The sequence below is a fragment of the Protopterus annectens genome, chromosome 6.part0, assembly GCF_019279795.1.
Source record: "Protopterus annectens isolate FY-2018-M chromosome 6.part0, PAN1.0, whole genome shotgun sequence".
In the NCBI taxonomy this organism is placed as follows: domain Eukaryota; kingdom Metazoa; phylum Chordata; order Ceratodontiformes; family Protopteridae; genus Protopterus; species Protopterus annectens.
Window position 1 is genome coordinate 601,315,280 of NC_056737.1, and position 26,340 is coordinate 601,341,619.

Genomic DNA, 26,340 nt, shown 5'->3' on the forward strand with positions numbered 1-26,340 from the left:
TGCTCACCAAAGCAAAGAGATATACTTTCAGTACACCACACTTGTGGGTAAGGTCTACAAAGATTGCTCTGTGTAACATCCTTTGATCGGGGGCTTTGATGGGGGGGCTACAGCTGTCCTGTTTTAACTAATATACCACAACATTCTGCTGAGGTGGGATATATGAAGTCTTGAGGCCATGCCTGATTCTATGGCAAGTTCCCATGCATGCATGCCTAGCCAGCCTGAAAGGAGGCCCCCAAAGTCATTTACATATGATATCATTAAGGTGCTGTTTGGTATTAGGTGTACAATCCTTAGTGTCCAAAACTGGTTTGAAAATCCTTTGAGCCAGAATCACTGCCATCACATTCCTGTGGCTTACGTATCACTTAATTTAATTATTCTTATAAGTGCCCTGGACTCTCATACTGGTTGAATGGGCAAAGTGCATCTGTGGTTAAGTCTTGAGTCTCAGTGGCCTTTGTAAAAGAAACACCCAGACTATTTTTTTTTCTTTTGGTGGCTCCACCATAAGATCTCTTGTCCTATGCAGGGAAGCAAGGGAACAGCTTCCTCTAGGGACTGAGTCTACTGTTGCCAAATTCTCCTGAGGTATGGCTGCAATGTCCTCATGTGCTGTCTCATTGCTGGGTGGGGTGGAGGAAAGAATGACTCATGCCACATACCCCAAGATCTTCACGAGTTCCCTTGCCATCATGCAGTCCTGTAATATCATGTCTTGGAAAAGGTGAACCAGGAAGACCACTATGTTCTGGGAAGAAATGAGTCTCTAGCAAGACCACTGCCCCTGGAAGTTTCAGATAGGATTTGTGGAAATTCAGAGAGAAGCCCAGGATCTGAAATCAATTCAGTGTGTAAATTAATGCCCCTTGTAACCCCTACTGAGACAAGGGCTGGATTAAGCAGTCATACAGACAAACATACAATGTGTACACTTCAGCTTCTACAATGGGCTATTACTGGGTCAAAGAACTTTGTGAAAACCTTAGGGTGTAGTAGCCAACATAAAGGGCAAAAGTAAACTGACAGTGGAATCCCCCTGCTTTGATTCCGTGAAAGCGCCTGTGATACCTGTGTACAGGAAAGTGTACGCAGGCATCCTTCAAAGAAATGGTTACCATCAGGAAATTAGGAAATAGGAAGGCTAGCAGAATATGCAAGGTCAGCATCCTTAACTTTGGAATCTTTGTGAACTGTTTTAACTTTGACAAGTTAAGGATTGGCATCAAAGTCTCCTGACTAGAAACAGCTTTCAATTAAAACAAAATTCTGCCCTCCTCCCCTGTGGGACTTTTGCTATTGCTGCTTCTTACAAGACTCTTCAGCAGTGGCAGCACCAGCTGTCTTTATTATTTTGGTACAGTTGACATTCCCTGAAATTTTAGAACAGACAGGAACCATAGGCTTTATTTCTGATGTAAAATCTACAGAACCCACCTCTCACTCTGTGTTTTCTCTCCATTTTTCTACAAAAACACCTTTACATCTCCCAGTAGTTGGGGGGGGGGTCTGTTTGGGTCAGGGGTGTAAGGCTTTGGGTAGGATTTAGGGAGAGGAGGATGGAGGAATACTTCATAGTCACTGCTGCTGCTGCTCCCTGCCAAAATTTAGGCCCAGAGGGTTGACTACCTTATCACCTATCCTTCTGAACAGCTAGTTTCTCTTTGCTCTGTCACTGACAGAAGGGACAGGGTTAGAATGGTTAGTTCCTATAATATTTCAGCATGGATAGCTGGAATAGCTATTTTACTGTTTCCAGAGTTTTGCTCCTTTCCTCTAGCTTCCTTAAGATCTCTTGGGGGGGGGGGGTCCAAACAACAACTCCATGTCCAGTGGGGGAGTAAGGATTTGCACCCTCCCATTCTTCGGCTGGAGCTAGTCAGTCTGCTAAACAGTCAGTCCAAGGAGATCCAATATCTGTCAGCCAGGGAACACATGGTCGACAGGCTTTGCCAGAGATGGTCTGCACCTATCTCTTATAGGCTTTTGAATACTGGCAAAGACATTAGCCACCCCTATTGTGCCTTTTTTAGGCAGTGTCAAAATAACCAACCAGCCAACATAACAAAATCCTCTCCAGATAAACTCAAGGTACTGCTGCTAAACAAATGCTATGAGTCTAAACAAAAAACTGCACACCCTGGAAGCACTCCTCACTTTGGGAGATGCTGACATCTGTGCAGTCACCAAGACATGGTTAAAAGGTGCAGAAAGCACCATGGCTGTGCAGGGCTACAATGCCTTCCATACATTTAGACCAAAAACTAAGCATGAAAGAACCAAAGGAAGAGGTGTATCATCTTCATTAAGGATAAGTGCACCTTGAGACTGGTCAAACAGTATAACTCTCTTGCGCTACTCCATGTCCAGCTATAGGCAAGTCTCCCTACCACATCATAGCTAGCTACAGGTCCCCCACCATGAAACAGGAAAAGCATACTGCATACCTGGATTTACTAGAGTCACTTGTCATACAACCCAACACCTTAATCATGGGTGATTTTAATTATCCTATCATCAACAGGGAAACATACGCAACCACAAACATGTTGGCTAAGAAATTTTTTGGACATTGTCAAAGCAAATGCTCTGAAACAACTAGTTAGCACATCCACAAGAGGGCCAAATGTCCTGGGCACTGTACTCATTAACATGGGAGAGCACTGCACCTCCTATGCGATGTCCTCCCTGGTAAGATTTGACCATAAATCAGTCTCATTTGATGTAAATATAAGACCAGATACTTCATCAAGTTAAAAAAAACACAAGACTTTTTCAGCGACAAACTGCCTCCTGCCAAGTGATGGCATAAAAAAGTTTCAAAGCCCCCTCAAACTCAGATAACACAGACTCCTATGCAGAGGTATACACCAATGCCCTGTATAACCAACTTAAGCAGTTTTACAAAATCGACTGTACCCGACTGCACTGAAACCAGGTTTTGCCGAAAAAACAAGCCACCCCGGTGGACCCCTAGTATAAACAGGCTATATAACAAGAGAAAGGCACTAATGTCCAAGAACAAAGCTCACCAGAGGAAGAAATCCCTCTCTAGCTTAAACAAACAAGAGATCATGTCCAGTCCTCCAAAGCTAATTACGAAGCAAAAATAGCATCCCCCTAGATAAGAATAATCACAAGGCATTCTTTAACTATGTGCAAAATCTAAAAGGGAATACACAACTATGTGCTGAACTGGTTGTGGATGGTACCACCTATACTCAACTGGAGGTAAAAGCCAACCTGCTAGCTGACAGATTTGGAGCAAACTTCAACCCCCTGTCCCCTCCGGTCATCCCCGAAAGTATGCCTGTCATCATTCCTCAGCATATTTGCTCAAGACAGCCAGTCATCTCAGTGCTCTCCAAGGCCAAAAACATGGCATCAATGGGACCAGACAACATGCCAGGTTGCCTTTTAAACAACTTAAAACATGACCTAACAGACCCATATGGATTCCTGTTTAACCAAAGCCTGACAACTGACTATGTTCTGGTGGAATGGAGGATAGCAACAGTAATCCCTTTGCACAAAGGGCAATCATCAACTGACCCTGAGAATTATAGGCTTATAAGCTTGACCAGCCTCATCTGCAGGCTATGGCAAGAACTATTATGGACCTTATCAATGAGGGCATAGGTAACCTTCAAACTCTGGGCCAATCCCAGGTCGGATTTGTTAAAGGTAGATCATGCCTGTTAAATATGACTGACTTCTTTGAGAAAGTCACCAAGGCCCCGGACAAGGGAAAGACATTGCATGCAGCCTATCTTGACCTATCCAAGGCATTTGACACAAACTCCAACTCAGGTATTGTAGAGAAACCCTCCCAATTGGGAATTAAGCCCTACATTACCAGATGGGCAGCCAAATGGCTTACTGACAGGACACACACTGTCAAAGTGGGTGACTTCACCTCTAGGAAAAGACCAGTCACCAGTGACATACCATAGGGTTCTGTGCTGGACCCCTTACTACTTGGAATTTATTTCTCAAAAGTCCAGGGAAAATTTGGACGCCTTGTGGTTGACCAAGGTTACTGATGACTGCAAATTGGAAGCAATCATTGAGTCCCCCAGTGATGTTAACACAGACAAATGACTGGTGCCAAAGCCACTGATTAAAGCTAAATACAAAAAAAAATGTATCATTATTATTAATATTCCCTTTGGGAAAGCTGGCATCCCTGCTAATTACATTACAGACAACAACCCCCCCCCAAGTGTAGATCCAGTGGTACGTGATTTTGGTACCCACATTGACAGCAGTCTGAACTCTGACCACCATGTATCCACAGTAGAAAAAAAATCTTTCTATGTGGCACATCTTATAAGTAAAGGCATTGCATCTAGATCTAATGATATTATAATTCCATTATACTTGGGCTCACATCAGACCAATAACTGAGTACAATGCTCCATTTTGCATGTACCTCACCAGACACCTGCAACAACTGGAGAGACCACAGAGGTTTCTCACAAAGACATTGCAGGGTACACAAAACATGGAAAGACTGAGAAAGACTGTCACTGGTCACTATATTCTCTAAGGCTAAGGTAGGCTATACCCCCCTGCCTGATGGAAATACTACACAAAAAAAAAAAAATGCACGAGGATCACTCACTCCAGGGATCTTTACCTAGCCTCTGACATGAACAGGTCATTCTGAAGAGATAGATACATCTCCCAGAGACTGTCACTTCTCTGGGACAAACTTCCAATTCCTGTGAAACTGAGCCCTTCCCTGACTCTCTTTAAACGCAACATAGACCAATGGATGGGTGACCACAAATTCACTCCTGGTGTGGCACCCATGTCCCTCCGGGACAGAGGAAATCAGTGTTAGCTACCATAGACCCTTACCTCTGCAAACTTCCCTCACCAAACCACTGACAACTGGGACAACCCGGGATAAATATGGCTATGCTTGTAAGGGCTCTAGGGCCAATAGCCTAGTAACCTCCTATGAACCTATAACTGCATTTACTCCAAATGCTGTTTGGCTGAATACAAGGTGCTGAAAACCACTTTTAGTAGCCACTGAGGTTGCACTTCTCTCCAGTGGTGTGCAACCATGGAGGTAATTGTATACAAGTTGTATGACGTGGAGGAACACCCTGGAAAGGTCATACCATTGGCAATACTCAATAAGCATACTTGGGATCTCCTTTCTCACCAAGATCTGTGGAATTCCCCTTGGTCCCTCAGATATAATTAGCCAAGGTTCTCCCTCAATATCTGGAGCAGACATTTGTAAAGCCACTGAGGACATGCGAGTCAGATTCATGCTGGCCTCCAACAGGGCTCCAGCAGAGGAATCCAAAGCAACTACAAAACCATCCACCAGGCTTTCATTAGCCTCAAGAGACATGTCTACGGGAGGCTGGAGCCATATCAGATCAAAGTTTTTGACCTTTTTGTTAGCCAATGGCTGACCACTGGCATGGGAAGATGCTACCACAGGACCTTGAGCCAACAGTTTAAGACACTGGTTTTCAAAGTAAATAGATAAGGAGGAGAGACAACTAGGCAGAGGCTTGGGGACAAAAGCTTGGCAGACAGAACACTACATATGGTTGTAGGAAGCACCCAAACAGAAAAGACACAGGTCATGATGGTCTTTATGAGGAATCTGCCTATCACACTATATTTTTCCTTTTTGGATGACATGAAACCAACCAGCACTAAAGAAAAAAAAAGAAATATAAGGGGAAACTACAACAGGGGATTTATTTTAAATACAACCTGATAAACAGCACAGCAGAAAAGCATTCAGACCGATGTTCAATGATGGCATTCGGATTGGTGGCAAAGTAGTTCTGAATGTGTGCATCACTACATCACCTTTATGCTCTACGCCTTGTGCGAGCAGCTCCTAAGTACTAAAGGCTTTGGTATACTGGCTGGATGTTTGGCTATCCTTGGCAGGAGATCCCTTCTGTTATGATATTTTGTTATGAATACTGCAACAGTGATCTGGAAGGACACTGACAGTTTCAAAAAAGTAATCTGTCCTATTGGTCATCCTGAGAACTCTGAACTCAGCTGCAAAACATACAGCTACACATCTCTCAAACTTGTCCCATCTGGGCAAAGTTCTCATCTAACCCAGTTTTCATAAAAATTGTCAAAGGAGTAGAGCACTAATCTTCATTTCAGGCTCTGCTGTCTGGTTACAGACCTACAAGTGGGGGTACCAAGTGCAAGGTCCACATGATGCCACCAGTCAGAGACCATCACACACTTGTTATAAATGGACATTACATTCAACTACAGAGGCCACTTATGGGACCAGTATATTGTAGATCCCACTGACCAACCCAGGAACAAGAATACAACATGCAGAAAAGCTATACATGGATTAACATGGTTAACTTCAGGGTGGAAATAAATGACCAGCATTGGAATGAACCCAGACACGTTCACCTAGGCCCACCTTCAGTGCTCAACCCTGTGCTTAAGCAGAACATATAAGTTTTTACAAATCTAAAACAGAGATTTAGGCAAAGAAGTAAGCACAAACAAGCAGGGCATGAAATAATGAATTGATAATACAGCCACAGCAGTCAACTTTAAGTGTAAGAAGTAAAATTAGAACAGAAATGCAGAAAAGTCAAAACTTTAACTATTAACAAGATAAAATACACTAGTGTTAAATACCTTAACCAAAACCTTACAACCTCAAAAACAAATTGATGACCCAGTGAAAACTACAAAAAAGTTAAAATGACAACTGCCCTACAAAGAAAATTGAAATTAACAGCACAATTTAGTAAGATGAAATCAAAATGCCCAAGGTGGTTATGTGCTATAAAGACCAATAAAAGATTAAATACTGTGGATGAAATAACAATCATAAAATAACTTCCCCTCAAAGCAAAATGTGCTCTATACCAAATTAGATGTCATAAAAGTTAATATCATAGGACCGAAGGTCAAGAGTAAGCCAGAGAAGAAATCCAGGCAGTATAACATCAGGGTAAAAAAACATCTGTGCTGATGGTATAGTCATGGGTACTTACAGTTCACAAAACATCACAGCAAGTGACGAGGGATCCACCTAATAAAGTTAATTAGGTCCAACTGCATGAAATCAGTGACACACTTATGGCAAAAATCAGAATAATCAGCTAACTCAAATGATTCCAGAACAGCATACCTGTTGAATACTAAAGATGAAAACTTGAAAACTTAAAGATCTAGTGGGACACCAAGACTGAAACAAACTTCAGATACAGAACTGGAAAATACCAAAATGAACTTGAGTCACTAAGCAAAGGACCTAACATGGTAATTCTGGGACACTTCAACCACCACTGATACACTGGGAAACATACATATCCTCAAACAGGCCAGTCAAGAAAATCTTGAATTTTTTTAACACAAACATTCTGGAACAACTGTCTGAAACTCCCACATGAGGAAACAAGATCTTTGACTTGATCATCACAAATATGGGGAGCTGCTACAACCCCCATCTCATGCTTCATCCCTTCAATAAGGTAATACCATAAAGCCATATATTTTGAAATTATACTGGACCAGGAACCCCCCTTCAAACCCTGGAATGTTCAAAAATTATTCTAAAGCAAACTATCTACTATTGAGTGATATGTTGCCAAAATTTGTGCCCCCCCCAAACCAGGACAGTTCAGCAGCCTATGTTGAAGTCTTCTCGCATGCATTCTCCCAACACTTAACCACTGTATAGAGGTGGCTATTCCCACTTAAAAGAAGCAAAACAAAATCTTCAAAATAAACCACCTTGGTGGACCCCATCCATAAACAAACTATACAACAAGAGTAAAAAGTCATGGCTAAAATATAGGAAACATAACAAAAACACAAGCATAGCCTTTAACAAGCAGATAAAGAGTAAAGTCAAAATCACTAAAGCCAAATCTGAGTTGAAAACAGCCTCTCACACTAAAGACAACCATAAGGCATTCTTCAGCTATGTTAGGAAGCTGAAAACTAATATGCAACTGTCTGCTGAAATGGTGGTAAAAGCACCACATCTACCACACCAGATGACATTGTAAACCTACTGGCTGATAAATTCAGCACAAACGTCAGTCCATCATCCCTCCTGGCCACCACTATGGAAATACCAAAATCCATACTACCCCCTGTTATCACCAGAAAACAGGTCTTAAAGGTGTTCTCCAAAGCAAAGTACACAGCATTTATGGGTCCTGGTAACATACCAGGGTGCCTCCTAAATGACTTGAAACAGGACTTATTGGACGCCTAATGAAGCTATTCAATATCAGCCTTGAAACCAGGTTTGTGCCCATAGAACCAAAGATGGCAACTGTCATTCCAGTGCACAAGGGTGGCATCTTACTGATCTGAGAAACTACAGATCCATTAGTCTTACCAGTGTAATCTGTTAAGTCATAGATGTTATATGCAGAGACATAATAAATCTAGAAATAATGGACCCTAGTCAGTCTGGGCTCATCAGCAGGAGGTCATGTCTGCTGAACCTGGCGCACTTCTTAGAGAAGGTTACAAAGGCCACGCATGAGAGCAAATCAGTTCTTACGGCCTATTTGGACTTGGCCAAGGCATTCAGCAATATTCCCCATTCAGGTATAGTCGAAAAATTAAAAAAAATACAAACAAATCCATATGCCATCTACTGGGTAGCTATCTGGCTTTCACAGAGGACACAAGAGATAATAATAGGTGACTCCACCTCCACTAAAAGGTTAGTCACAAGTGGAGTTCTCCAAGAATCAGTACTAGGATTGCTCATGTTTGGCATTTACCTCTCAAATGTCTAGCCAATGTAAATGGGTTGTAACCAACCAAGGTTGCAGAAGAATGCAAGCTTGGAACAGTGACAGAATCCCCCAAATACACAAACACCCTTCAGGAGGGTTTCACATAAATGAACAATTGGTGTAAGAACCACAGGTTCATACTAAATGCAATAAAGTGCATAATCATTTCCTTCAGTAAATCATCAACCTCCTCAAACTACAACATTGACAATATATTTTGTAAGGTAGAAACAGTACTTGTGTATCTGGGGACTTATGTATATAATGACCTATTATTTGACCAAAACTTGCCCATCACAGTTAGGCAGTCATTTTATATAGCACAAGTTATAAGTAAGGGCATTGTATCCAGCTCTATGGAGGCTACTGTCTCACTGTACTCGGCCCTTATTAGACCAGTCATTAAGTACAACAGTCCTTATGGTATGTACTTGCAAAGGCACAAGCTTCAACTCAAAATCCCACAGAAATTCTTTACTAAAGGAATCCAGGGAATCCAAAACATGAATTATGGGGATGACCTAGGGTCACTCTCCCTATTCTTATTCTCTTCTAGACTGCTAAGGGGTGAACTCTGCCTAGTTTTAAGGCCTCCTCAGGCCCTATACTGATGAATTTGCTCCATATCCACAAAAACACTAGTATCAGAAACATCCGCTCCAAGGATTTTAACCTTTCCATAATCTAAACAGGGCATGCTGGACAGACAGGTACATCTCACAAAGGCTTCCACTACTATGGAACATGCTTCCTATTCATGTAAATCAAAGTACTTCCCTCATCCAATTCAAACAAAAACTGGACAAATGGATGTGAAACAGCAGATTTACCCCTGGGGTGACAGTTATGTCTCTGCCACACAGAGGACGCTGATGTGCTAAAAATTATAACTATTTCCTATGTATAAAAGTAACAAGTAGCAGTTGGAAATTCTGCTTGGTTAGGCTTAAAAGGGCCCAGGGCTGCTAGCCTAGTATCTTTCTATATGTCTATGTTTAAACAGGAGAAGTAATATCAAAAGCAGATAAAAGACAAAGTAGGTAGCAATAAATCAAATGAAAGCTGGAGGTGGAGGTTCACAAAGCCAATGCAGTTTATATACAATTGTGCTCAGCATAAAAAATGTCTTAAGTGCTCAGTATTGTAACATTAAATTTCGACTCTCATTAAGGTGTTAAGTAAAACAGTTTCAGACCTCAAGACAAGCTTGGTCTCATAGTCTGAATGGCATAACTACCTGGCATCTGTAGCCTGTTGATGCTTGGTCACACCAGTACAAACAGGTTTTGCTTCAGAAGGATTTACTCAGTTAGCAATAGTAAAGGAAATAAATAAATGAATACTTATCTCACACTGTTATGAAACATGTTAATAACGTAGCAAGAATGCTCATTTTTGAAATGTTACTCTTAAAAAAATAAACTGTTGTCTGCAGTAAAGGCCCGTTAATAAACATTTCTGTTTCATTATTCTGGTAAAGTTAACTTGTGTTTTCTAATTGTGCAGCCTTAAGCATAACTTTGTCTTTGGCTCATTCACATATCTCTCAACCTATTAATCCAAAAAGTTTGGACAAAGTCTGACGTAATGGGGAACAAAGACTCAAAAATAAGGACAGATTTTACACACTGCTCTTGTAAACTTAAAAAGGTGCTAGAATAACAGGGTTTGTTCTAACATGTGTTTTCTGAAAGATATGAAGACCAAAACTGAAATATATGTTATTATTTAGTGACTTCAATCTTCAGATCATCACAGAGATTTGCCAGAAAACTACACATTTTTTGAGGAACAGAACAGAAATATGAGGAAAAATCTGGACATTCTGTGAAAATCTGGATAGTTGAGAGGTATGCTCATTCATAGGTTCATAGCTAGGTACTAGGCTATCGGCCCAAGGGCCTAAGTAAGACTAGCCAACAAGATTCCCAGGCTTATGCCACCCATTCAGTATGAAATTACCACTACTGCAGCTAATCAAGTCACTACTCTTCCCTGAAGGAAAATAACTAACACTTTTTCCATTCTCCTTAAATTTACAGGCCAGGTCTTGGTGCCAAAATGCACAATGTTGAGTTAGAGGGGGCAAGTTAAAATCAAAGCATATTTGGAAGTAATCTTCAAGTTTTTACCTTAATGATGTTTGAAGCAACAAGGTCTTGGTCGTTCAGACAATCTGACATTAGTTGGTCAATTCCTCTGATACGGTCACGGAAGTCTTTTGAATTCAGCAAACTTGTCAATTCCTTCACATACTCTGCATTTTCTATTAGCTTCCGAGGAGTGGGCTTCCATGCTATATCTCGTACATCTACAATATCTCTGTTGAAAGATAATAATTTACATTTATCAGTAACAGCATACAAAGAAGTAAAACTACACATGACTTATTCATTCATTGAGTCACTCATTAACTAAGTGGAATGATCACAAAGGACATTTTTCAGCCACTTACTACACTCTGAATAGGTATGTCTATGGATACAACACCACTCTTGTCTCTACTGCTGCAGTTCTTTAGCATATATTTAGTTTGGTTGTGGCGTGTAAGTCAGCTGTGAAGAATACAGAACATTATGACTGGGTCTCTGATCATAACAAAATTATGAATGCCAGAAAATTCACCTCAACAACACAGTGAAGCAAAACTCAAAATGTGAATCTTGATATTCTTTTCAAGTATATATGACAGTCACCTGGCTGTGATCAGAGAATTTTGATCATAATTCTTCTGACAGCATGGAGATTTAGCTGCTCCTTATACTACCATTTACACAAAGACATATAAATGCGTATATATATATATATATATATATATATATATATATATATATATATATATATATAAATGGAGAGAGAGAGAGGAGAGAGGAATGTATGAGATCTAAGTGTTTCTTATATTTGAAAGTTGTAGCACATTTAGAGTGGCTGATATGTCTTTGTAGTAAATGTACCTTTAGCTTTACCAAAGTATTATAAGACAGGGAGAAAAAACAACAAGATAGAAAGGGGAAAAAGAAAAGAAACTATAAGACTGCAAAGCAGTAAAATACTTAGCGCTCTCAATCATGCAGAATTTGGAAGTGGTGTATGTCTCTGATCAGTGGCAGCTTTAAAAGTTATAATACCATTTATGCTGCTGCACACAAAAAATCAGTATGGCAACCTAAGGAGTGTTACAACTTTTAAAGCCATATTAGATTCTTGCCACTTTTCTGAGATTGCCACTGTTTATGCCCTAGCATGAGTCTAGAGTTTAACAGCATAGAAAGGTGCATTAATTCATTCACATCTAGCCTTTTCTATGTACTTCTGCTTAACAGGTTTCACTCCTTATGGCATCCTGGTATTTTGGGGGCTAGCGTCTTTACCTAAATGACTTAACCAACTAATAACAGGTACACAGGCATGAACAAGGTGTAACACAATTCCATTAAGATTACTTATCTAGAATGTCTGGCAGTGAATATATTCATCAGTTTGCAACATGTTATTCATATCTTAATATCTACATGACACTGTAGGACATGGTATGAAATGTCACAGCTGGAAACAGAAAAATACACTGTCAATGTCCATGTATAGTACATCAAACTGGAGACACTGATAGCTTCTTACAATAGTAATTGTGAAAATATATAATATTTCCACACCACATGACTTACAAACTCTTGTATGAAATCAGATGAACTTCTGGAAGATGTTCTACACCTTGAAAGACATTCGGTGTTAACCATTTGAAATGTTGGGTCCCTCTAGACAAGAGTCCTGAAACACAAGAGAATGAATGGCCAAAAAACAGATATATGTACTAAGCCTGAGATGGCCATTTCTTAGAATATTCTCTTCTCTCCAAGATATGGCTATCTTGGAGTTGGTATATCTAAGTTCAGGGGTGAGGGGGAGCCCAATCAGCATTGCTCTCGTCAATTATACAAATAAGCATCACTTTTCAAATTTCTGTATACATCTATGTACACAAGCACACAGAAAGGAGTTTCTTGCTGTCATGTGACAGCTCAAGTCTGGCAGACAAAAGTGCTGTGGCACGTCTAGTTTGCACAGTTCCCAACATATGAAAAGATGTTTGTGAAATTTTGCATATGTATGTAATTCTGGGTTTGTGTGCATTACATTACAGTACTGATGTAAAGACTGTGAATGCACTATTATTACTGTAAATAGTTCTTCTTTTGCTGATAACACTATTGACTGTACCTTTTTAATAGCATTTACTATTCATAAGATATTTACATCTGTTTGGCTTATGCTTATACTCCTCAATCTCTAAACACAAGAAATCTGGACAAACCCAAAAGGAATGCAGGGACAAAGGCTCAGAAATAGGGACAATTTTAAATATTGCTCTTATAAGCTTAGAAAATTGTTAGAGTAACAGGTTTTGTATTAACATACATTTTGTGAAGAACATAAAGTATGCAAATCAAATGTCTACCACTATTTAAGGAGTCCAATCCTCAATAATTTGCCAGACAACCACATATGTTTTGAGGAACAGAAATAAAATCTGGACATTCTGTGAAAATCTAAACATTTGACAGGTATGCATTATGCTTTTTACTTTATTTTTACAAATATGCTCTGGAACGTAAAGATGTATGCAGGCTGAAACAAGTATGACATTCCACATCTCAAAGGTATTAAACTCCAGAAAGGTGTTTAACAAAGTTGTATTTTTCTCAGATTTGGAATACAGTTGAGGCACTCCATGCATTAAATGCAGTTTATCACTTTCTATAAATGAAAAGGATCTGCTTATGGCAATTCATGACTTTCACAAAGAAATTACAAATAATTTACTAAAGTGTGGGTATTTCTTCAGTTCTGAAATGTAAACATAATTGAACTTGCAACTGCTTTTTTTCAACAATGAGAAAAGATATATATAAATTTGCAAATGCTTTTAATGCATCAAGAGCAATGTAATATACAAAACTGTATAAAACCTGCAACTGTTTTCTGTGAAGTATGGCAGATATTTAAAACATAAAATGTTGTAGAAACAATGTAAACAAGAAAACAGAAGACAACTATTTTGCTACACAGCTGTAGTTAACTGTGATGCCTAACTGTGAAAGATACAGTAACTTTTTCTGTATAAGGGATTATACCAGAAACAAAAACACATATTATCGTAAGACAGACTGAAACAGTTCACTCCAGTTACTTAAAGCATTACATCATTCAGCTGATGTCTGCTGTTTGACTGACTGACATAAAAAGTACCATGGACACTCAGTCAATGAAGGGACAACTTATCTGGAAGACTTGCATATATCTCCCAGTGTAGATTCATATAAAGCACACCTGCACATGTAAACTGTTAATGAACCTCTTGCTGTAAAGACCTACCCTCTTGCTTTGAAGAGGCAACTCACAGAAGCTGTTTTGGGAAAAGTCTTTGTGGTACCTTGGAAATGTTTCAAGAACTTCATACCTCCATGAAAGAGCAAATTTTGTTTTGACGGATTTATTTTACCCTTTTCAACAGGGGTAGATAAAGGCAAGAAATTCTTTTAGCCAGGTTTTATTTAAGGAATATTTAGCTGGCAAGTTAATGATTCTGTGCAAAGCTGTCTGTTGTAAACCTTTACATTAAATTCTTTGAAGTATTATAATACATCTGCATATTTAATTGTCTCAAAATCTTATTTAGCTACTCATAATAAACATATTTATTTATTTTTTAATTTTATAAATTTGTGGATCTTCATTTATTTATTTATTTTGATAAGGGTGACTACTGAGTGTTGTTGTCTAGCTACTGGCATCCATCTATGAAAGAAAAGACTGTCCAGCAAACACTACTGTCAGTATTTACATTTTAATTGGCTAGTTTTAAATAGAGGAAGAGTAAACAGAAATGACATACTTACCATACTATTTGATTTCCATGATCTAGGTCTGTGCGCTTCAGCAAGAGGACTGTTAGCCAATGGCAACAGTCACTTGACACCTTTATGGCTGTCCCAGGCTCCAAAATTCTTCACTGCCTCTATAATGCATGTTACCTCCTCCACTCACCAGATTAAGATCATGCTTTGGGTAGAATGCAATTCAATATCACTAGAAAATAACAATGGTCATATTCCTTAGGCCTGTGCACTGCGAACTGCTATGGAAGGGGGAAGAGGGACGGTGTTTGGGTATGCTGATGAGAATGGACATGCATCATGAACATCTAATTTATGCAAGTACATAATGCACTTATCGCGGTGGTATGGCGGTAGCGTTGTTACCTCACAGCAAGAGGTTCTCCCGTTCGATTCTCTGCTTGGCAGTACTTTCTGTGTGGAGTCTGCATGTCCTTCCCGCGGTTGGGTAGCGTTCGAAAGACAGGCGTGCGTAAATGGGCGTGCCTTCGTTGAAGGTTGGGCGTCAAGCTGGCACCTCGGCATTTAGTAAAAATCTACTGCCAATCATTAGCGGACAGGAGTTCCACTGTGGCGACCCCTTACCGGGAAAAAGCCGAAAGACAAACAACAACATAATGCACTTATCTTAAATGATCCAGTCAGTCCACTTCAACATCAGGAAAGAGCTCTCAGCCCTAAACCTTATAGGTAATATTAGGACAGAATGTCCCTCAGTATGGCAGCTCCAAAGAAAGACCTAGAACTGACATCCAGCTTATAGTGGTTTGCAAAAGTATGCAATGAAGCCCATGCCACAGCAGCATATATATATATAAACATCATCCACTGTGGTGTTCCTGCTACTCTGGGTTTACTAGGTAAAATCTTGTTACAGCTTATGGAACAAAGTATGATACATTCTGACAGCCACTTGGACACAATCTTTCTTACAGGATGCTGCTTTATTCCAACCATCATCAAATGAACACAAACCATGCAATCCTCCTCATACATGGTACACTCAACTAATGCCCAGGTAGCTGGAATAGTTTTTGGAATCTTTTGATTGTGTAGTTAAGAGTATCAGATTTACTTTGACTAATACATCTGATCCAACCTGGTACAGAAGTTAACTCATTTCTGACTGAGTGAGAATGCCTTTCATAAAATTAATGCCCTCTCCTCCTTAATTCCAAACTCTGAATTTCAATGAACAACTATTTCTCTTATCCTCCAATAGCTATCATATATATATATATATATATATATATATATATATATATATATATATATATGGTTTACTATCAAAATTCGGAATGGCAGTTGTGTGTTTATGCACAATGCTGAACCAAAACTATGAAAATATACACAATGATCCCTTCATAAAGTCAGAAATCATCACTGTGACAGTCCCATTCACAACACAGAACTTTCGGAATCGAAAGTCATTATTAGCATCAATGTTTTGCAGGGAGGCAAGTCCCCCTGCACCCCCACACCCCCTGCAACTTAAATATACCAACTCCGAGATCGCACTACAGTGAGGAATAATATTATGTAACAATGTACCTTTAAATGTGGAAATTATTTAATTTAATAATTGAATAATTAGGGTTTGATTAATGTATTAACACAGTAGTATAAAAGACAATGGGATGTACTTGGATTTTATCTTGATAAAGCCTGGGAGAGCCCGGGCGAAAGCGCTTGATCTATCTTTTGTGGAAGGATTGTTTGTTTTGTGAATTAAAAGAGTTTTCGAGAACCTGTGGACGTTTTGCCGTGTTTCCAGCTTTTTTACCTGGTCGGTACTTGTGTTCAGATTTTGTTTTGGTGTGAAAATGGGAAATTCCCCACTCCTCACTGTACCGAGAATGCAGTTCGGCATTGCAGACCTTGAGTGCCGCGATTTCAAACAAGTGGCAGTTGTATAACTGCCATTTCAAATTTTGATTGTAAGCCTATGTATATATATATATATATATATATATATATATATATATATATATATATATATATACACACATATAAAATATACATATATATATATATATATATATATATATATATATATATATATATATACATATATATATTCCCCCCCTATACGTGTCTGGCCCATGATCTCCATTTATTTTTAAATAAAATGCCTTCTTTTAAGCCCTGACTCTGCAATTCCATGTCATTTAAGGAATTCATTAATTCTATAACTTCCTGTAACCTAGTTCCTCTGTTTTTTTGTTATAGTGGTTTTTAAGTAGTTCCAAAGATATTAAGATTCTATTTCAACTGATGCCTTGAGGTCCCCAACCAAACTAAAGTAAAACTTCACTTCCTGAAGCTGTCATTCATACTCACCATTTTTTTCTATTAATCACTTCAAAATGTACTTAGTTTAGAACAATGTTAGAATATGTGCTGCCATTCCTCTTTCTATTGTTCATTATACATCCAACAATGCTGGTCAACTACTGGAAATATTCTATGTAGACTATTTTGTTTATGGGAAAATGACCTTCACGTTAATTTTGGCCACCCATGAATTTGCTTGTGTATTCGTTTTTTTGTTATGATCTGTTATTGCTCCAAGTGCTCTGCTTACTAGCTTTGTATTATTTGCTTTGGGAACTTTTGCTTCAATTATTATTTTAATCAACTTTTTTTTTTTTCAAAAACATTTTTGAAGGGCCTTTTTATGAAGCTCTCTATCATATTTTTGTAGAACTTAACCCCTTATATTGTACAGTTTTTTTCTGTTAGAGTTTACATTTGTCTATAAATTTGATCCAATCCATTCTTTTTTCACCACCTCTCAGCTGGTTCTAAAATAATATTTTATCTTCCTTATTCAGCCACCCTACCAATACTGCACTATCAATTACTAGTTTATGTTTCACTACTCCAAAAGGGCATAGCTCAAACTTTCAGGGTGAATACTATCTACTGTTAAGGAAATCACTTATCTTTATGAAAATAATACTTCAGTAGTTTTAGATGTTTTTGTTTTTAGCCCCTGATAACATACATTAAGTTTCTGAACCAGTTGACTGTCACTTCCATTTGTAGTCGTCATTCTGAACTGATTAATCAATCTCTGCTGGGTGGCATCATGACATACCTGCATGTGTGGAAATGCTAATCCTCCCTGATCCACCTGCATAATCATTTCATGTGAAATGACTTTCACCTTCTGTAAAAATGTCAGAATTTCCCTCTGTAACATTATGCAATAACTTTTCTCTGGGTCATTAATAAATGCTTGCCTTACTCACAATATTAAGGGAACAATAAACATCTTTATTACCCAGATTTTTTTTGGTCAAGATCCACTGACATAGCCTTCCATTTTTTTAATCAGGCTGAATATCTTATCCCTTATCTGTTTCCCTAGGAAAGCATACACCCTACTTCATGTCATTAATGTTCGGGAAAATACTCAAGACATAGGAAGAGGAGGGGGAAACTAACTGTTAAGTAAAACATTTTTTCTTAATAGTTCTGTTTCAATAGTGCATGATTTTCTTGCATGTTATAAGGTACAGTTTTTTTCAGTTATGTTCACGTGTAGTGGGGATACTAATGTAAATAGGTGCTCCTGTTTTTTTCTTTTTCTTCTTTCTTTCCTGTCTTTCTCCTTGTTCAGGTTTAAGAAATGTAGGCACTGCAATGTTTAAAAAAATCTGGTTAAAAGAACATGACAAAAGAAAAATTAGTGTGCTTTTTCTCATTCTTGCACAGGGGAATGACTGAGTTAAGGCTGTTAGCTTAATCTAGTAACATGTTTTAAGAGGAAGCAAGTAAATGAAACAGAATACTGAATATTATAAGGCTTTTTCCAGTAAACAGTTTTGTGTTTGGTTCTCATGTTTCTAACAGACAATCTGATAAATAGAAATGGCTTGGAGAAAATGTCTTCTGAAAGCATTCAAGTGTTTTCCCAGCTGAGACAGCTATAAAAAGAAGACAGAACCAAGCCAGACAGCATGTAACAGAACCACAGGCTGTACCATGCATATCAGCATGATTAACCTTTATTTTAGGTTATCTCAAGTCTATGTATGCAGCTGTCAACTTGGAACATTTATTCCTATTAGGATGGTAAAACTTCAATATATGAAGATGTACACAGTTTTGTGTGCTATTATTACATTAACAGGTTTTAGGGGGTATTGGGAGTAGGTTTGTATTTTTGATTGAGAGTTTTCAATAAAACAAAAAGTTCTGTAAGATGTGGCATAGGCACAAATGGAAATGACAAGAAACAACTGTATAAAATATGAACCTTCCAAACAGTGCATTCATGTAACACAAAAGATGGAACTAGAAATTTAACAAAAAGCTGTTCTACATAAAAGGTGGACATAATAATTTTTCAAGACTACAATACTTTCTGTAAAGTCTTTAAATGTTAACAGTTTCACAGATAAATACAAAAAAGAAAGGTTAGTGAACTATATTAAAATGTAGAGTACAAATAGCTATGCTATAGGGGACACACTTTGAAAGAACTGAACATGTGAATTTGATAAAGAAAGGTTTTCAGGATGGTTATTCAGCAGAATACCTTGGACAAACAAAGAAAGGAGTAATTATATTAATTGCAAGAGCAGCTCCATTACTGACAGAAGAGGATAAAATGACAATAATGGTAGATATGTAGTACAAAGGGGTTACTGGTAAGGGAGGAGGATTACACTGGAATACATTTATTTTCCACCAAAAACTGGTATAATGAAGCTTAAGAAATTTCTGGGAGAAATAATCAGCTTTCAGCAAAGAATTATTTATAGGTGGGGACTGGAATTTGATTTGCAACAGTGAATATGTGTCTGGGGGGCCCAGAAGGTAAAATATAACAAAGGAATGTCAAATTTTAAAGAAACTGATGACAATATTTGCCATGGAAGATGTCAATTCAGTACTAGGATTTCAGACTAAATTTACATATTATTCCTCAAGATACAAAAACTGGGATAGGCTAGACAACATTTACATTTCACAGGAACATGGCATTTAATTGAAGGTTTTGATATGCACACAATACATATTTCAGATCATGTACCAATAATAACTAAACTAAAAACATAGGGTAATGAAATAAAAATGAGACACTGTTGCTTTCCCACCTATCTGTTGAAAAGAAAGGAATTTAAGGAATGGGTAGTGGAAATTATTCAAGAGCTTTTAGAGAAGATAGAAATTTCTTCTGAAAATATAGCTAGGGAGTGGGATAAAATTAAAATGGAGTTTAAAAATAGGGTGGAAATGAAAGGGAGATTTGGTTAATAAGTAACGACTTATTTAGAAGGACTGACAAATGTTAACATATTACAAAATAGGGATGCTCTCACAAAACAAGAAGAGGAGCAACTGCAGAATGCTACACAGAAAATAATGGATTACCTCAATAATATGCATGAGTTTAGAATTACTGCTTTAAGCAACTGCTTTTTTATAATAACTCTACAGCACAACTTTTAGCACAATGACTCAGGCAACAGAAAGTAAAAAGGGCTGTCACCAATATTAGGTAGTCTATAACAAGGAAGATAACAAGGGATCCTGTAGAAGTATTAGAAAAATTTTGGAAATTCTATGAAATATAAAGCAGAGAAATATGAACATCAAGAAAAGGTACAAATGGAAATGTTTAAGGAAGAATTAAATATGCCACGTTTAGAGGTAGAGACGGCTCAATTACTAACAGTTAGGATAGGAGGAGATGAGATAAAAATGGTGATGTATAACCAATCTACAGGAAAGTCCCCAGAAATAGATGATATTCCTGTGGAAGTTTGAAGCTTGGAGGGAAAAAAATGATAAAGATCTGCAAGGTTTTGTTTAATAGTATTTTAAGAGGAGGGGATGTACCAATATCCTGGAAGAAAGGTGTGGTAACTGTAACACCTAAACAGGGTAAGGATCCATGAGATCCAGCTTCATACAGGTCCATTTCAATACAAAACCATGATTATAAAGTGTTTATGTCTATAAAAGCTAAAATGGCAAAGTGATGCCAAAATTGATAGGTATGGATCAATGTGGTTTTGTGTAGGGGAGGCAAACATTTATTAACATTAACAGAACACTGAGGGAAGTAGAATGTAAGAAAATATCACTGTTGTTGGTGGCTCTTGATGCACAGAAAGCATTTGACAGAGTAAGCTGGGACTTCATGAGCAGAGCAATGGAAGCATTTGCATTCCCTGATAAAATTATAAGGTTGATTAGGAGGAAATATGAGGGATCGGAGGCAAAATTAAAGTAGGTGTGATCTCCTCTGATAATTTCTGCTTGAGCAGATGAACCAGCCAGGGATGTCCTCTCTCCCCTTTGTTATTTCCATTATATATAGAACCAGAAAATAAGGGACTCAGAAATTCAGATATAATTGATATGGTAGTCAAGAAAAGCTAGCTCTATTTGCAGATGATATTATTTTATACTTGACAAAACCAGAAAAGGATAATTACAGTGTTGTAGAACACAATGAGACAGTTTCAAATCTTTTGGGAATATAAAATTAATGAAGCTAAAACAAAGGCAAAAGCAGTAAATTATGTACCCACACACAAATTGGTTCACCAATATTCATATTTATGGGAATATGATAAAATGAAGTATTTAGGAGTATGGATTAAAAATTATTCCAGCGTGGCAGGTAAGGATATGTGGGAAGAGACTAAACAAAATACAAAAACTGATAAAAAGGAAGCTCTGTTGTGTGGATATCAATAGTAAGATATAAGCGGTTAATAGTGATAGGTATGGATCAATGTGGTTTTGTGGAGGGGAGGCAAACATTTGTCCATATTAATAGAACACTGATGATCCAGAGGAAAATAAAATGTAAGAAAATACCACTGTTGTTGGGGGGTCTTGATGCACAGAAAGCATATGACAGAGTAAGCTGGGACTGGGGTTTTTAATCCCTTTGGTCTTGTACACAGGTCAGGCATATTTTTATCAACCAGAGGAGAAGATGTGGATAGCAATTAATATAGAGCTGAAGGATTTTATATGGGAGGGAAGACGGCAAGAGTCAAGTGGGATGAGCTTATTCTTCCAGCAGAACAAGGCAGATTGGGACTACTCAACTTCAGAACAACACAGTTAAGGCCCGTCTACATAGCACAAACAGAAAACTATAATTCAAGGATGAAAGAGATGATGATAAAATGGGGGAAAGCTCAAGAAACAAGGTAAGACTGGGATTCTGGATGTAGACCTTTAAGGAGAATAACAATAACCATACAGAATATTATATTCATAAAGTAGCAGAAAGCATTCCAAGAACTAAGCCAACACAGGAATGGAGAAAGGAGATTCTGCTTATAGGGATGACTGCAATTAGGGATACAGACAACAAGCAAAAGGTAGCTGGAATTTATTGGAGAAAACTGGCAAAGGAAGAAAGGTATTGTGAGCAAATAATTACAGAGGGAAAGATAATAGATGGGAAGACACCAGGAACTTATTTGGACTACAGTTTAGAGAATTCCTTCCCTAACAAGGATTGATATCAGAGTATAGGCAAACAGAAAGAAATAGAGGGGTTCCAAATGAAGGACCAGCACTGGTAGAGTTTTTATTAGAATCTAGAAAAGAAGTTCCCATTAAGAAAGGAATAATCACCACAGTATATAAAATATTGCATGATAACTATAAGAATCAATCAGAGGAGTTTAGAAAGGATTGGGACGAGAGACTGGATATGCAATTCACAAAGAAACAAATGGGAGGATATATGTATGTCTCCCACATATGCAAAAAAGTTCAGAAGATTTTTTCTCAGGTCAATAGCAAATGTTGGAGATGTGATGGGGAAGAAAGAGGTAACTGGGAACATATTTTCTGGAAGTGTAATGAATTGGCAGACTTTAAAGATTGCAGACTGTTCTAATGGAGATACTGGGTGAGCAACTGCTGTAACTAAGGAAATATTTTTTGAGCTATGATACAGAATCAGAATTGCCTACGCATAGTAAGGCTTTGCTGACTCTAATTATGATGGCTGCCAAAAAACTACTAGAAAATGGAAATCAAAGTATAACCTAACTTTAAAATGATAAAAATAAAAGAAAACACACCCACAAGAGTAAATGCCTCTCCACTTACTAAAACGATGTAAATAATACATCCAATAATCAGTTTTAGGAAGGGGCAACCACCAGGCATTGAAAAATCCAGTCTTTCAAGTAAAACAGACAGTCTTTTAATTTAGTGCACAAAGGTGAGCGCTTACACAAATCGCTTCATCAGACCATAAAAATTCCTAACTGCAAAAACACTTCCTTATATATTCATCACGATACAAATGCAATTATTCAATTAACTATTAAAAATATATGACATATTATATACAACTATCTAAATTACATTAATAACATTTAATTACTAATATGTATCTACTTGTATTAACAAGTACATACATATATAACTATATGTTCTAAAATAATCTAATATAAGAAAGCTATAAATAAATATATAGAAGCATTCTATAACAAACATTTTTATACTATACATATTATATACAACATTACTAGATGTCTGCTGCTGAAAAACACTTGATGGCAGGAATATAAGTACAGAAGAGAAATATGCACTGATAAAAATGATATTAATGCAAATATAAATAAAGGGACGAAATGTAACAATACAGTGACAAATCTGTTATCTAGTAATTTAGTAATTAGACCTCTAGATCTCAAGATAGGTTTAAGTGAGGCCCTCTCATTGAGGCCTCTACCTTTGTCTGCCCTCATTCTCAATATCCAGTTTATTTCCTTTTTCTCTGTGCCATTCCTTATATTACCTTCCCTTTTTCTTGGTGCTACTATGTCTATGACCATGAAGCGAAAAGTATGCTCATGGCCATTAGCCAAAGTGTGTTTTGCTAAAGCATTATTGACATAACCGACCCTAATTGCATATAGATGTTCTCTCATTCTAATCTGGAAAACCCTATTGGTTTTACCGACATAGAAAGAGGAGCATACTTGACAAATAGCAAGACAGACCACACGAAGAGTGCTGCAATCAGCAGACACTCTGAATTTAAAAAAACTGACCTGTATCTGGATGTATAAAGCTGTCACCTATATTAATGTATGAGCAAAAGTTACATTTTCCACAGGGATTAGTCTCTGTATGGTTAGTAACATTATGCTCCTCAAAAGAATAACAAAGCAGTCATTTCAGATTGGGTTTGCTTTTATATTGAAACTTGGGCCTATCCCCAACAATATTCATAATCTCCATATCTGTAGTTAGAATGCGCCAATGATGGTTAATAACATCTATTATGTCCTTATTATCTGTAGTGTAAAACATGGGTATCTTCAGCCCTAAAATTATACTATTTTGCATGTTATGAGTATCAGTACATTCAGAGTAGTATGTTGCAGCTCTATTTTCTCTTAGAAGATCTATACTCTGCAAATCATTTTCTATCTCTGAGTAGTTATAACCACGTTTAGATAACATTTCCTTAAAGGCATTAATCTCTTGTTTATAGCCATCTTCAGTTGCATTAAGACGTGAAATCCTCATACCTTGCTCTATAATAATGTTACTAAATATGTACTGAGGATGCATGCTACCTCTGTGAAGAAGTGTATTCCTATGACATTTTTCCTATAAACACCACTGTTAATATGAGTATCCATCACTCTCTCTACATATACATCCAAGAATTCTATTTTCATAGATGAAAAGTTGGATGTAAATTTAAGGTATGTGGTCATATTGTTCATTTGTGTTATATACTTTTTCAATTCATCCATGCTACCGTCCCAGATGAAAAAATATATTGTTGACAAAACGGTGATAAAAGGGGGCTTGTTTCTTATACCATATATTGGGAAACAGCTCTTCCTCCTCCCGTAAAGCCAAGAACATGTTGGCGTAGCTACTGGCACATGAAGTGCCCATAGCCACGCCATCTCGCTGAATATATATAGTCTTATCGAAGATGAAAACATTGTTTTCGAGTATAACCTCTAAAAATAGGCAAATAAGATCTATCTTTTGTTCATTACATTCACTATATTTAGTGAGATAGTTCTTGATGAATACTATGCCTATGTCATTTGGAATTATCGTAAACAATGACTGTGCATCAAGTGTCACAAAGAGCATATCTGCTTTCATCTCAGATTTACTAATAAAAGCATATAAATCAGATAAAATTGTTTCGTATCTTTAAGAATACTATTCTTATCTAATATTAGTCGGAAGTGCTTTTCCACATACAAAGAAAAGTTTGTGCACCATCCCCTTCCAGAGACAATGGGTCTCATGGGGGGATTTGTACCATCCTTGTGAATCTTTGGTATACCTTGAATGATGGGAATCATAGGATACTCTACTTCAAGAAATTTTGCTAATTCACTAGTTATAATATGACTATCTACCAAATTAACTACCATTTTAAAGACGGTGTGTTTTAGTCATTACATCTAGTAATGTTGTACATAATATGTATAGTATAAAAATTTTTGTTATAGAATGCTTCTATATATTTATTTATAGCTTTCTTATATTAGATTATTTTAGAACATATAGTTATATATTTATGTACTTGTTAATACAAGTAGATACATATTAGTAATTAAATGTTTTTAATGTAATTTAGATAGTTGTATACAATATGTCATATATTTTTAATAGTTAATTGAATAATTGCATTTGTATCATGTGATGAATATATAAGGAAGTGTTTTTGCAGTTAGGAATTTTTATGGTCTGATGAAGCGATTTGTGAAAGCGCTCACCTTTGTGCACTAAATTAAAAGATTGCCTGTTTTACTCGAAAGGCTGGATTTTTCAACGCCTGGTGGCTGCCTCTTCTTACAACTGATTATTGGATTTATTATAACCTAACTTTACTACAAGTAGCAAAGATAGTAACAGGGATAAAACAACTGGAATTGGGATCTTTAGAAAAGGGTAGGCAAAATTTACATTGGAAAAAATGGGAATTGTAGGATCAATACATGCAGAGGAGGAACAAGGTTTAAAAGAAAGTAGGATTTGAATGAGCTATGTAATGTATGACTGACAGTAACTGGATATATTATAACTGATGTATAATGTTTACAGCTACAGCTGCATCAGCATGGTTTGTAATCTATAATGTTTGCAACTGAGATTGTGTCGCTATGGTTTATTTTCATTTATATAAATGTAAGATTGCTTATATTCTACATGATAACTTAACAAAGGTGTTTCTTGTTTAAAAGAAATAAAAGAACAATGCTATTAAGAAACATTGTACTACATTAAACATGCTGTGTATAAATTTATGTTGTAAAATGCTCAGAAAAAAATCTTACATGAGTATATCAACTATGCCTGTACAACTGAAAAACATTCTAACCATCTGCATTACATTTTACTCCTATTTTTGAAGTGACAAGCATTCTAAACTAAACTACCTTGGATTCTCATAAAGATTCCAGTTTTATACTACTACATCTACTAGCTCCTTTGAAAAGATACGCTACCCTGAAAGTAATGTTTCTTTCTAGAAGAGTTGCTATCACTGAGTGATCACAATTCTAAGAATTAAGTATTCTTGCAAAGCCATTATAATAACTTTATTTGACATTGTTTACCAACGGTCTGTATGTAAACAATAATGCAATGTGTAGTAATGTGGGTCTGAAAAT

General features: G+C 37.2%; 1 protein-coding gene across 3 annotated transcripts in view; it reads right to left on the bottom strand.

Annotated features, from left to right (window-relative positions):
* TOGARAM1 (TOG array regulator of axonemal microtubules 1) overlaps positions 1-26,340 on the bottom strand; it is a 1,826,974-nt gene that overhangs the window by 251,544 nt on the left and 1,549,090 nt on the right. For all 3 annotated transcript variants that reach the window (XM_044074274.1, XM_044074275.1, XM_044074273.1), the window contains exon 19: positions 10,925-11,114. In XM_044074274.1, the coding sequence (XP_043930209.1) occupies positions 10,925-11,114 (190 nt within the window). The remainder of the gene's footprint in view (positions 1-10,924; positions 11,115-26,340) is intronic.